The sequence below is a fragment of the Vanellus vanellus genome (genome assembly GCF_965231255.1).
Source record: "Vanellus vanellus genome assembly, chromosome: 15".
In the NCBI taxonomy this organism is placed as follows: domain Eukaryota; kingdom Metazoa; phylum Chordata; class Aves; order Charadriiformes; family Charadriidae; genus Vanellus; species Vanellus vanellus.
Genome location: NC_138920.1, coordinates 18,869,436 through 18,882,905, shown reverse-complemented (window position 1 = coordinate 18,882,905; position 13,470 = coordinate 18,869,436). Strand labels below are relative to the sequence as shown.

The following is a 13,470-nucleotide window of genomic DNA, read 5'->3' as shown; positions in this document are numbered from 1 at the left end:
TGATACAGAAATGTTATTATATAGAATTATAATGCTGAAAGAAGATAGAGAAGAGCAGAGATTTTCTTTGAAATGCTGTTTGGACAATTAAAAAAAAGGATAGTTTCAAAGAAGCAGCAAATTCTATTTCAGCTTTTCCTGCCCTGTCTCACAGTGCCAAGCTTTCTGCCCCTGTGTTGGCTAAGACACTCTTAGGAAAGCAACGATGTCTTTTCATCCTTGCAAGACCTTTAGTAAGCTAGAAGGAAAAACAGCTCTAAGTCCTAACTAGCTGAAGATACACCAAATAAAAAAATTACTTGTCCAGTTCCTGCCAACAAGATTTGGAGGAGCCTTGTTTTCAAAGAAGCATAGAATGATTTTGGTTGGAAAGGACTTTTAAAGGTCATCTAGTCCAACCTCCCCTGCAATGAGCAGGAGGGGTCTTCTATTCAGAAAAGCTATTTGGGAACCAGCTTTCCAAAAGAAGATGGGTCAGTCTTTACCCAAGAGAGGCGACACTCTACCTCTCCAGACAGAAGAACGGGAAGGCTTTAAATATAGAAACAGGAAAGACTATCTGGATTAATACGAGGATGCAAGGTCAAAACGTGATATCCTCCACTTCCTCAGGCTCCCGATCACAGAGCATCTGGGTGATGGCCCCACAGCATCACCTGGCCCCGGTTGCGACCGGGGAAGCCTCAGTGCAGGGGGAACCCTCCCCAGCCTCCCCCAAGAGGGAAGCAACGCAGTCGCTCTCACACCAAGCCCGCAGAAATGCCTCCAGCTACTAAATTATCCAATGACTTAAACTAACAGCATTGATCAGGCTGGAAAACAAAGCTGCAGTTCTTGGCACGTGCACAGTTAGGCTGCAAGAGTTTTGCATTTTTCACCTGCGAGTAGTCACAACCTCAGTAAGAGATGCCCAGCCTCAGCACTGGGTGGCCGAGTGCTCCAGGGAGAGACCCGCAAGCATGCGCAGGGCAAACCGCTGCTCCAGACACCCTTATGACAAAGCAGAGCGCCAGCAAACGTCAGGTACGTCGGATTTTGCAAACGAGGACAAGGCTGTTCCTAGAACCAGTCCCATTACTCAGGCTCCTCAACCCCATCTCCTCGGCTGTGCACGGACTGGATGCAGGATTTCAGCAGGACGTTAAACTCGAAAGCTGTAAAATCACTGTGCAAAAAACCAATTATACCTATTTTTGTAACAGCCCATTTAAGCTTGCATTTAGGTCCCCTCACATACCCCTACGTTACATAAAGCATTTCTTCCACTTGAAATGTAGCTTTCTAAATGCCATTTTGCTTAATTTAATAGATGCTTAACGTGGGTCTGCAAATCTCTGGAAGCGTAACCAAGGAAGACACCTGGCTACAAGATACAGTGCGATCCCTTCCTGAGCAAACACAGAACAGGAGGGGATGAAAAGCATTTCCAAACCCATGAACCTGCTGAGACTGGAGAGCGCTTGCGGTCTGAAGAGCAACAAAACCCTGCGGCCAAGTCAAAAGAGAAATCCCTGAACATCTGCGCGTGGCTGCTCGCGTGGCAGAGCCTGGCCGGTGCCCACAGGCTGCGGCACGGCGGGTCTCCCCTTGCCGCACAACCCCACCAGCTGAGCTGAGCCCACTCGGGCAGGCTTCCCTCAGGTTTGGAAGAGCTACTTTCTGAACTTAAATAAATGCAGTCATCAAAACGCTCACAGTGAATCTATTAAATTGAGGCTGTCCATTATGTTTATTGTTCCTTACAATTCAGGCCTGGATGGCAAGCCAATGGATGTTGAGAAGTATTTATCAAGAAAACCCACGAGAATGATGAGGATTAAACGCCACCAGCAAGACAGGATACGTCTATAACCCCCCCAGTTTGCTCTGTGCCTTGCTGGGAGCATGCAGGACCCGCGCCAGAGGCCCCTGCCCCCCCCTTATTGCTGAGCCCATCTCTGGCACATCAGTTGACAGGACAGCCATCACCCCCATTCACAGCAAAAGCTGAAAAAGGTGCAATTTGTATATACTACTGGAATAAGTCGCACTAGAGAAATGTAAAGCATTCATTGCATTACACACCAGCGATCAGTATCACTAAGTGTTACACACCTTGTGTGTGTGTCTGAGCGTGCTGGTGAGGAACACTCTGAACTCGAGAGTTCATCTTCCAATTCAAACAAAGTCCCATTACAGCAATATAAGTGTAACAACAAAAGTGAGATTCCTGTTTATTATATGGGAAATTATTGCACATTAAGATAATTTTACTTTGAGTTGTGTGAAGCCAATGTCCACAAATCACGTTGTTTCTGAAGTGTCCTAAAGGAAGCACCTAACAGGTCAAGGTACTTTCAGAGCTCAGTCCTAAAGAGCCTAATCTATATATGCTGGTCTAAGTTATTGAAGCCAAGAGACTACCCTTGGTAAGGTGGAATGATGGTGCAAAGCATGAAAAAAAACATGGGAAGAGCAGGACCTGCTCCTCCAGGAAAGCAGCAGAGACATCTGCCTTCAGCTAAGCTGAGCCCTTGCAGCGCCAGGGACACGGAGGCTCTCCAACTCTCAAGGAACCGGGTCTCGCTGTACGCATACTTGTGAAGAGCACAACGAAATCCAATGCGGTTTCAAATCCAGAGCATGCACCAGGAACAAGTCCAGCCCTGGGTCACTTAAGCTACGGAGCTGTGGATTTCATCCCTGCAGCTCTAACAGCCGGCCGGTACCCTCAGCACGGTGGGAAACAGCACGGGAGGGTGCAGGAGGCTCGGGGCATGGCTCCACTTTGGGGGCGGGTTTTTTTGGTTTATTAGAAATAACAATATTAACCATAATATTAAAGAGAAACTACTAAGGGGGAGAATTGCCAAGCTGGCTCAGCACAGGGCCCAGCCCGCAGCAGACCGGCCGGCACGCGGCCGCAGCAGGCAGCGTCCCTGGGACTCGTCCTCGGCAGCCGAAGCCACGGGCGCGTCGCACACGGACAGAGGAGGCAGTGAGCAGATTCAGCAGGACGGTTGTAGAGACTCAGGCTTGGAAATGTTAAGTCTTAATGCTCAGCAGTTAGACATCTTTTGGGAATTCATCCAAATGGCACTGCTTCCTTCCCACTTGCCCTGCAGGTAAATCTAGCATGTGGCTTACACAATCTGTTGACTTCAATAAAGCAAGGGCATAAGAAGAAAGCTGTCCAGACATCAGGAGAGGCTCATCAGTCCTCTGGGCAAAAGTCTGGGTCACATTCCCCTCCGCCGCATACTCCGTGCGCTGGCCGGGGCCCTGTCCCCCTCCGTGAGAGCGCCTGCAGCGAGGGCGCAGCAGGAACGGCCACAGTGTTCAAAACGTCAGTAACGGGACAGCAACGACGTGTGGCCAAATTCCTCTGTATTTCTGGCCAGTGCCGATGCTTGAATTCAATTCACGGAAATTTGAGTCCACGAGCTCTGTGCTCCAGTCGAGTCCCTAAGAAATCAAACGTAATGGAGCAGTGACCACGTGAGTCTCCTGGGCTCGGGGAGACGGGGCCACAGCTGCCTCCAGACCTCATGCCGCTGGTCCACCTGTGCCTCCAGCTCGCCTCCAGTGCCTCTGCAAGCGCGAGACCTGGCTGGACACCCTCACCTCGGGTGCAGCATGCAGGACGAAGCGCAGGCAGGCGCTGGCAGAGAGCAGGCTGCAGTGAGACTGCTGGCTCCCCCATCCCCGCGCCCCAGCAGCGCTTCTTGCCCCCGCTCTTCTCCTCCGCTGGTCCCAAACCCCCTCCTCACAATCAGCTCGGGCACCCAACGCCAGCCCAGGGCCGGCTCCCCCGCTAACGAGCACGGCACGGGCAAACTCTGCCTCCCCCGAAGTAAAAGACTAAAATCTGAACCAAGCAATTCTGAGGCAGCTGCAGCCAGGGCTGCTTTTGGTAGCCGAGTTATGAAGGGGAAAATTAATTCTCCCACTAGTGAAATGGGACAGAGGCAGAGGAAGGCTACCTCTTAAGATGCAGGTCATCATCTGCCTGAGATTTTGAAGCACTGAAGATGCATTTGGAAGGAAAACCGACTCAGCTGACCACCACTGTCTCTACAGAGAGAGGTGCCACTCTGCGTGATGTGCAAATGAGAAACTCCACCACTGATCATCAATGGCAAGTTAATTAAGTATCAGGCCAAATTCTGCATGTAAAGCATAAAATGACTGAGGTCTGCAACAGTGAAGAGCTGGACTTTGCTACTATAAATAGTCATAGTGCAAGTTAATGTCTAAATTTTAAGGAATTTAGAAGAGACTACCATAGCAGTTATGATGGTGAGCGCCTTAGGAGGCGGGCTAGACACTCAATCCCTCTCTCATATCAGACCTATGTTAGCATTTAACTAGGACCCACTGTCGTGATCTTTAGCAATGAGCAGATGTGGTTTTGAGTAATGGTTAGCGTTACTTAACCAGTTATATTCACTAATGTAATTGACACCTATTCCATCATCCTTAATACACCCACTTCTTTCTCCGATACCATAAATAGATTATAAAAGTTTCTGCAGATGGCCATGACCCCATTTGTTTGTGCACTTAGCCATGTATGAATCACTCTTGGCTTGTAGCAGCACTCTGGAATTACTGAAAGATAACTAGTCGGCACAGACACCAATAAATGAATCATGCTTTCCACAAGACCAAACCTTTGGGCTTTTACAGACTCCAATTACAAAGTAAGAAGAAAAGAACAAAGAAATTACTCAGTCTATTTGCACAAAGTCATGCAGAGTTGATTCATAGTTTTACAGAATTATTACTGACAAACATTTGTAGGGGGTTGGAGTAACAAACTAGCTACTTAACATACTGGACATAATGAAGAGATGGAAAAAAAATCCCCAAACGATGTCCTGCATATATTCTTTAAAAGTACTAGTGATTTTTGCGCAAGTACCTCTTTTCATTCTCGGTATGCTCCACGCCAAGGGGTTAATGAACTTTTATTCTCCAGGGCTAAATTCTGCTTTGCTGGGTTTCCTGGGCCAAGTCTGCAAATGTGGGGAATCCTATTGCACCCGCTGGAGCACACACACCTCACACCAGCAAACCGTCACAGGCACAGCTCCCCAGCATGGCGGGCACGAGCAGGGTCTCATGAACGGAGCAGAGAACTGCCATGGGCAAAAGCACTTGCCTTCCTAAACACACACTTTTGAATGCGTACTGCAAGTGAAAAATTGGCCAGTCTGAGGCATTTTATTAAAGATATGTGCGAGACTGAAAACACCAAAACCACAAATGTGCGAACCATTGGAAAGCACTGTGGACATCCACCAACACCAACAACTTGTGAGGCAAGTTTCGAAAGATGTGCCCGGTATCTTTATGTAACACCACAGGCTGTGACAGCACTAACATTTACCACATGCAGAGAAAAATACACCCTCTTCTAGACTGAGCATAAGCTTAGTCTTGTATCAACGAGAAATTGGAAGCCTGAATACTTGGAGAAAGGAGATACTGTATCGACTACAACCACAGCAACATTATCTTGCTGTATGCAGTGAAAAAAAAATAGTGTTAAATTAAAAAAAAAAAAAATCTAAAGGTGATGGGGGACTTGGTGCCAACCTGAGCCTGCAATGCGCATCAGTGCATTGGTTGTAGCATCTCTGAGCACAACTGCTCATGGCCACACAGCCTCACATGCTCCAAATCAGCATCCTGTACCATGGAGATATGCAGAATAACAAGGATAAAGTCCAACTGAACAAAGTCACTGACATTTTGAAAGATGTAAGTTAAATGCTATTTGTCTAAGGCCTTCCAGCGATGCTACCCTTTACGTGTCACTAAAGGCACAACTTCACCAGATAATTTAGCTTGCATATGAAATGTGTGCCCTCTTCTAGACACCAGCTGAACCCGGTCCACAAGCAGAGAGCTGCCAGCCTGGCACGGCCTACAGTCAGCAGGGTCAGAAACAGCACCTGAAGAGCTACCACACAGCTCTACATCAATTTGGGAAAACTTGTGTATTTGTCCCTCTCCCTTAAAGGCCGCTGATTTCCCAAGAGAGGTATAAACTCGACCCCAAACTGTCTACAAGAAGGAAAGATGCTATGCAAGATTTAAACGAAAACCTTAATAAACATTCCCAACTCCTACCCTCTCTTCTCCTACTCTGCCCATACTACATAAACTAATGCAACAAGCTCTCTTGCACAAGAATACGTAGGTGACAATAACCTTCTCCCTCCAGCGAGAGTTTATCTGTGCTGAAGATAGAAGGGGAAGAAAAAGGTTCCCAATAGCACCACTTCAGCAGCACCGGGTCATCTTCAGAAAGCTTGAGTCACTAGAATCAAGGTCTTCAGCTGCAAGGCAAGACTAAAAGGATGCATGTGCTAAACAGTACTGTGTCATTTAGAAGGGAAAAAAAACCCTAAATCAGGAACCTGCAATATTAGGTGGATACTTAGATAAACTGTACAACATACCACAGCAAAAATGCTAATGCAAATTTAGGTTTCACACTGGAGATATTTCAAAAGATTTGCAAAGCTTTGATAATGTTTAACATCTCTACTAATTTCCTCTTTGCTGTAATCATAAAATTACCATAGTAGGCAAAAGATCTGGGATGAACTACAAGTTCTAGCTGGCTCCAAAGCCAGCAAGAATAATGTGTGCAGTTACTATTTTCTCTCAAAACATACCTCTGCAAAACTGACTTAAAACGAGAAAAGAAATTGTGAAACTGTCATTACAAAGAAGCATTTAAAACGCAGATCAAAGTGCTGCCTTAGAAGCTGTATTCCATGCCAAATCATCAAAGCTCTCTTTACTCTCAATAGCTCCCCAAATCCTCTGATTTGGATGATAAACTCCTACAGCTGAAATTTATCTGCTTTTAGAAAACAATCAAACAGAAAAACCAAACCCAAACTCCACAACTCCTTTCTCTGGTTACCAACGGCTTCATTAACCAGTTCATTTTGAACTACTTTCTTGTATTACTAAATCAATTAACTTTCACAAATGTGTTTATGCCTGTACACACACACAGACAGTACCCCAATACTTTTCTGAGTATGGAAAACTTGTCAGCTCTCAGAGGTGTAGCCGTATACGGCCACATCCCGCAGGCACTCAAGCGCTAACGGCTCAGGTAGCTATTTCTGCCACGGCAGCACCGTGCCTGATGCCAGTACTGCTGTTACACCACTCCACTGCACCCTGCGCTCGCACATCGCTCCTCAGGGAGCTCCAAGACCACCATTACGTTCAGTGCAGCAAGGAAGCACCGACGCAGCAGCCCACACCATCAGCTCTGAAAGACGGAGACGATGGGTCAGATCCTGCTCTCGCGGAGGGCAGCCTTGTGCTGAAGTCTCCCTGTTCCTCTCTGGGGCCGGTCTCAGCCGCGCTGCTCGCAGCCAGAGCAGCTCTCTGAGGTGTTTCCTCACCTGGGATCTGCCCAAGTGACCTACCTTCTGCCACCCAAAGTAATTATAAAATAGTCACGCAGCAATTCAGTTGCACAGACGGGAAGAAAACTGTGTAAAACATCACCGTCGACATTAATGACTCCTTTGCTTTACGGATGTCTGAGAGCGTGCTCATGGTATGAACCAAGTTTCCACTTAATTGCAGCAAAGTGGCCCTCGTACCTCTCTCCTCGCGAGCTTTCCAGCCGGGTTTTACTACTGTGATGAAACACGCCAACAACAGATGATGCATCGTGTATGGGAGAACTTGAGCGATCTGGTAAGAGAAACCACACACCACGCACGGGATCTTCTTCCAGGAAGAAAACTGGTAGTCAGTTTTTAGATGAAACACCATTGCAAATAAATGACCTTTTTTAGCTAATTAGGGTTACCAAATTCTGACGGTTGCTATTACCTGAAACAAGCCAAACAGACATGACTGTACAATGAGTTACTCGGGAAAGAAGCCGGATTGTAATTACTGTCTATTAGTGACACCATGCATTTTGGTACTTCCCTTGGAAAGGTCTCCTCGCGTCTATCCATTTATAATTTAGGTTTACAAAATCATTCTAAAACTGGATTTATCTAGCCACCAACTCTCAGCCTGGTAAATCTAAAAATATTAGTATGTTTGGTGAGCAACAGCCAATAAAAATAAGTGAGAACATACATTTGTAGGTAGTCTTATCTCCATCTGCAACAGAAGCAACCATAGTTCAGCTAATTCAATATCCTGAAAATTAGAGGTGATTCCAGACCCTAACTCGGGAATTCCTGGCTTTGAAGAAAGGAATATGGTTGCTGTTCCCCTTCCCCCCCCCCCCCCCCCTTCAGTGCCAGACATCTCACAACCAGGACCTGAAAACGTACTACTAAATGAAACAAAAGGCTTATTCAGGGGGCAGAGGGTGCCTTCACGGCAGAAGATCAAACATTCTCCTCTGAACACACCCTGATACCAACCAAAAAGGAGGAATTAGCCATGTCTTGCCTCCATTTTACATTATATATGATCACCTCTGATTATACAGGATCACCTCTGGTGCCATGTGTGTACCCATCCTATTGTGCAGCAGAACACAATCCAGGTGTTCACCCAGAGGAAAAAAAAACAAAGTTTGACTATTTTCCTCCTGTTTCCTCCTCTGTGTCTTTTCATTCTCCCACTCAACACGGGTTATAAAACACTAAGATTAAAATTGCTGCCTGAGGGCACAAAATAAACTGTAATGTTAAGACCCCTGTGCTCTCCAGGCTCAGGGAACCAGGGCTTTCCCTGCTGTCCTTGGTAGGAGAGGTGGGACTCGTAGAGCTGGGACCGCAGACTGCAAGGCGCCCCCGGGGATGGCCAAGGGCGCACACCGAAAGTCCTGAGGACACTGTAAGCAAAAGCCACCCGTGCTCTGCTCCTCCTGGATCATACCTGGGGACGCTGGCCGCAGCAAAAAGCGGCGCTTGCCATGGAGATGTGGGCAGAACCAGACACGGACACCTCCCCTGGCTTGGCTGAAGTCAAACGGAGATGCCACAAACTGAATATACTCTGAGCAAACACTCTCTAGCTTGCTGAAACACTGGCAGCAGCTCTGGCTTCCCTCCGTGTCCCCACTTCCTGGAGGAAAACTCAGGGGGGAATAAAGGAGTACATGACTATTATCTACTTTGCCCTGGAAGAAGCCGCAACTGCTGTTGACACAGTGTCAGGAAAGTAACATATCTGCCAAACAGGCAGTCTGAAGTGGAAAGGAGACATGATCCCTGGTTGACCCATCTGCATTTGGTTTGTTATTAAACCAAAGAATGTGAAAACCTGGAAGTCCTCGCTTGGCCAGGAACCGGCTCTCATGGTTCGCTCGCCCCAGTCCGCCACCGGCTGGGCACGCCGCTCTGACACAAACATCACGGCACTGATGGCAGCTGAGGGGATGGCCTCGTCTCCTTGCGGAGACACAAGGACACCTCTTCAACTCCCGAACGCTAACATTGCTGCACATGCAAAGCCGCTGCTGAGAGCCACCCAGCCCGGAGAGGGACCTGCCCTCACACCCCGCGCATGAAGTCATCCACTCTTAGGGATGCCGGGGCACGGGGCAGACACAGGACCCCCACCCGCGGCACCCAAAGCCTTTGGGAGAAGTCCCCGCGGGGTGAAAAGCATGCCCAGCGCAGGCGAGAGGCCCTCCGCCGTGGGGCCGCGGTGCTGGCTGCAGCGGGCAGCAGGTGCCGGCGGTTGGCACCGACCCACCCGGTGGCAGGAGCGGAGCCGCCCCAGGTGAGCGAGCGGGGAAGCCCGCGGGGAGGCCGGCACGCAGCCTCGCTCCGCTTCCTGCACCAAATAATTAGTCATTTACAGACTCCTCCGCCACGACAATCACCCCTGACCTCTTTCACCCAGCCGAAGCGATTAGAGACCACAGCCGCAGATGTCTGCTGCTTAGCGCTGCCCGGCATATTGGCACTGCAGCCCCACCAGCGGCGGGCCAGGCTCCGCGCCCCTGCCCCCAAAAGGCCCTTTTATAATCCTAATCTGGGAGCGCCACACACAGAAACCAGCTGCTTCCTCCATCGCAGCGCCGCAGCCTGCCATACGGAATAAAGCATGCAAAGAAATATTTTTGGGGATCAGTTGTACAGTTAACCTAATTAGAGGGTTAAATTAAAAAAGTTTACCATTATGCCACTTTCCTGAAGCATTCCTGCATGCTAACTTTCGGCTAGAAAATTAAGTAGCATCTGGTGGTAGCTGCTCTGAGGTTCCCTCAAAGTCATATTAGAAAGATAAATAAAATCAAGCGACCAGAGGAGGAAAAAAGCTGTATAATGAATTTATCTCAGGGAGGCTCAACTCTGTCCTTTCCACTGAACCCAGGTGGAGGAAGCGATCAGGTAACAGCCTCTGCAGTGCAACCAAAGCCCTCCTGTAGCACAGAGGTGAGCTAATGCTGCCCGCCGCCAGCAGGAAATAAATAAATAAATAATATTGGTGATAAAGAAACCTAGCCGAAAACAAAATAAGGAAGGGCAGCAGTAAGGGAGCTCCATCCAAGGCTCCTGGGAGCTAATGGGAACTCATCGCCTGCATGTTGGGACCCAGGAGCCAAGTGACTGACGCAGGGGGACAGGCTCAGCGCTGGAAGGGGACAAGCCGGGGAAGGACCTCGGGAGCCGTACGACGTCAGGGATGAGGCTCCCACAACACCCATCCAACTTCAGGCAAGGTGTCCTCCAGTGTACTTCACTGCTCCCAGCCTCTCACCCCCCCCATCCAGAACTGGCATCTGCCTCCTACTGAGCCTTTCATACGCTGAAAAAATGGGACAAAAACTACAAAACATGCCATTTCTAAAAAGTCAAGGAATTTAATTAAAGGCCCGAGTTGTTCCAACAAAAGCTCATGCCAAGAGTTAGACTGGAAGAGAAGCTTTTTCTTCAAAAGACATTACACATTTTAATTCACAACTTCTATCACAACCACGAGCCTCAATCAGACACAAAGTCAAGTCTCTCATCCTTGCAATTCTGTGGGACACAGTTTATGTTCAGCAACCGTCTGACACAAAAAAGAACTGTACCTTCATTATTTATACACTGCTGCTATTGGTATGCGCATCTAGCCCGGCCTGGTGAAGTCAGGAAAGAATAATGGTCTATTCAGTACTGGTAGCGTTAATAAAAATCAGGCAAATCCAGCTTAGTTTTGTCTGAACATGAATGAGATTAAATCAAGATTAAACGTGCATACAGGACAAAGGGTAAGGTTTATGCTAAAATTCAGAACGAACACATTTTAGTAGTCGGTATACGAATGCCTACAGACCTTCTCCAGGACTCAGACACCTGAATTAAAACAGCCATGAAACTGGAGAAGGCGAAGGCAGATGACACTGGACAAAAGCCATCCAAAATACCAAGGGACAGATGCTGGCTCCAAAATACCACTCCACAACCCCGCTGGAGGTAACGGGGCAAATCCTGTGCTAACAGAAACAGGCACAGCGCAGCTGACTCTCCCCTACATCCACTGAGCGCAAGCCTGCCCCATCGCAGTGCCAGGAACATATGCAAAACCAAGACTCTCTCCCAAGTTTTCATTTGGGGCCATTTTGCATTACTCTGTGTAGGGTTTAGATTTCACGGCACAGAAGGTGTTAAGCGGGGTACAAACCTGACAACCCACCCAGCCTGGGATGCCTTGAAAATCCTCCATTCGCTTTAAATTGCCAGAGAAACCGACTCGTTTCTCTTTCCTCTGCAATAATACTCCTTCTCTCTCACCCCACGCACTCTGCTTCCAAGAGGGAAAGAGCAAACAGAAAAGTAGTGGATATTTAGGTCAGGCGCTGAACTCACTGCTGCTCGGCGAGGGTTGAAAAATGTTCATAAAAAAGGCAAATAGCCCCGCATAACAGAAAGCCCCCAGGGGCTGGAGGCGGGGGGCGCAGGTTCCCAAATATAAGCCCTACTCGGCTGTCGGGACCGCAGCGCTCCTCGCACCCCCCGTGAGAAGGGGAAGGGGATTCACGCCGGGGCTAGTGAAGACCCCGGAGGAGTTCGGGGGCCGGGGCCCCCCGGCATCACCCCCGCAGGAGGGGAAGGCGCGGGGCGGCCGGAGCACTGCCGGGGCTGAGCCGCGGGGGAAGGGGCGAGACGCGGGCGGCGACGGAGCCGAGCCGGGGAAGAGCTGGGACTTCACAGGGCGACGCCGGGGTGGGGGGAGAGGGGGTCCGCGGAGAGCGCGGAGGGGCTGCGCCCGGGGCCGCTCCGCCGGGACTCGCCCGCCCGCCCCGGACACCGCGACGGCAACAGATGGGCGAGCAGCGCTCGCACGGGGGGACGGGGGGCACAGTCACTCCGAGAAAGCGCATCGCGGCGGAGGGTCCCGGCGCCGCCGGCGGCCCTCCCGCAAACTTCCCCGCCCGCGGCACCGCCCGCACCCGCGCCCCCCCCCCCCCCCCCCCCGGGAGGCCGTGGCGGCCCCGCGGCAGCGGCAGGACGAGTACTTACTGATCTCCATGCTCTGGAACAAAGACCTTTTGCAGTTGCATGTGCAGGACACATTGGGCTGAATAGCTACGGCCGTGCTGTTCAGACCCATGAAGTTATACATTTAAATAAAAAAAAAAAAAAAAAAAAAAAAAGAAAAAAAGGCGACGGCGACACAAAGAACTTCACGGCCGCCGAGCGCTCGCCGGGCAGCACCACATAAAGCCGGGGCTCCTCCTCGGCGCGGGGGGGCGGGGGGAGGGAAATGCAGCTGCGATCAAAAATTGGAAATAAAAAACCCGTCCCGGCGCGGCGCAGCGCCCCCCGCAGCGGCTCGGCGGGGCTGGACTCGGCGCTGCGGCTGCTCCGCGCCCCCTCCAGCCCGGGAAGCGGCGGGGCTAGGCCCGGCCGCGGCGGCCCCGCACTTTTGTGGGGCGCGGCGCGGTGGGAGCGCGGTGGGAGCGCGGCCCGCCCGCTCCCGCTCCCGCTCCGCTCCCGCCCCCCGCGCTCATTCACGGCCACGGGGACGCGGCCGCGCGCCACCGCCTGCCGCGGGCGGGCTCCGTGACGTCAGCGCCAGACGGGGACTGCCCTGTCCCGCGCCGCCGGCGGGCGGGGGCGGGGCTGGCGGGCGCGCGCCCCGGGTTGCCCGCGCGGGGCGGGGGCCGGTAACGGCCACCCCGGGGTCTGACCCGCCCCGAACCCCCCGAACCACCGCTGCTGACCCATCGCCGGCACCGCAGCGCCAGTCCTCCCCCGGCGGCGGCGCGGCCTCACGGACCGGCCCCAAAAGCACCTGGATTTGGCCCATCCTGCGGGAAAACGGCGCGCCAGGCAGGCTCGGTCCCGCCGCGCCCGTCCGCTGAGCCCCCGCCGGCGCAGGAGGCAGAGGGGCTGCGGCGTTCCCTGCACCGTCAGCGCCCAAATGCAGAATCCCAAAGGGAAAACGGGAAAGGCTGGAAAAGAAGTGTGGGGGGGAAGTCTAAGTGCGGGTTTGGCCACGGCTGAACTCGGTGCAAATTCTGCCATTCGCTCCAGTGCT

At 51.0% G+C, this 13,470-nt stretch overlaps 1 protein-coding gene across 2 annotated transcripts in view; it reads right to left on the bottom strand.

Annotated features, from left to right (window-relative positions):
* The window catches only part of PMEPA1 (prostate transmembrane protein, androgen induced 1), a 48,470-nt gene extending 35,902 nt beyond the window's left edge, over positions 1 to 12,568 (bottom strand). For both annotated transcript variants that reach the window (XM_082491280.1, XM_082491281.1), the window contains exon 1: positions 12,450 to 12,568. In XM_082491280.1, coding sequence (XP_082347406.1) covers positions 12,450 to 12,552 — 103 coding nt within the window. In that variant the 5' untranslated portion in view covers positions 12,553 to 12,568. The remainder of the gene's footprint in view (positions 1 to 12,449) is intronic.
* Between the last annotated feature and the right edge of the window lie 902 nt (positions 12,569 to 13,470).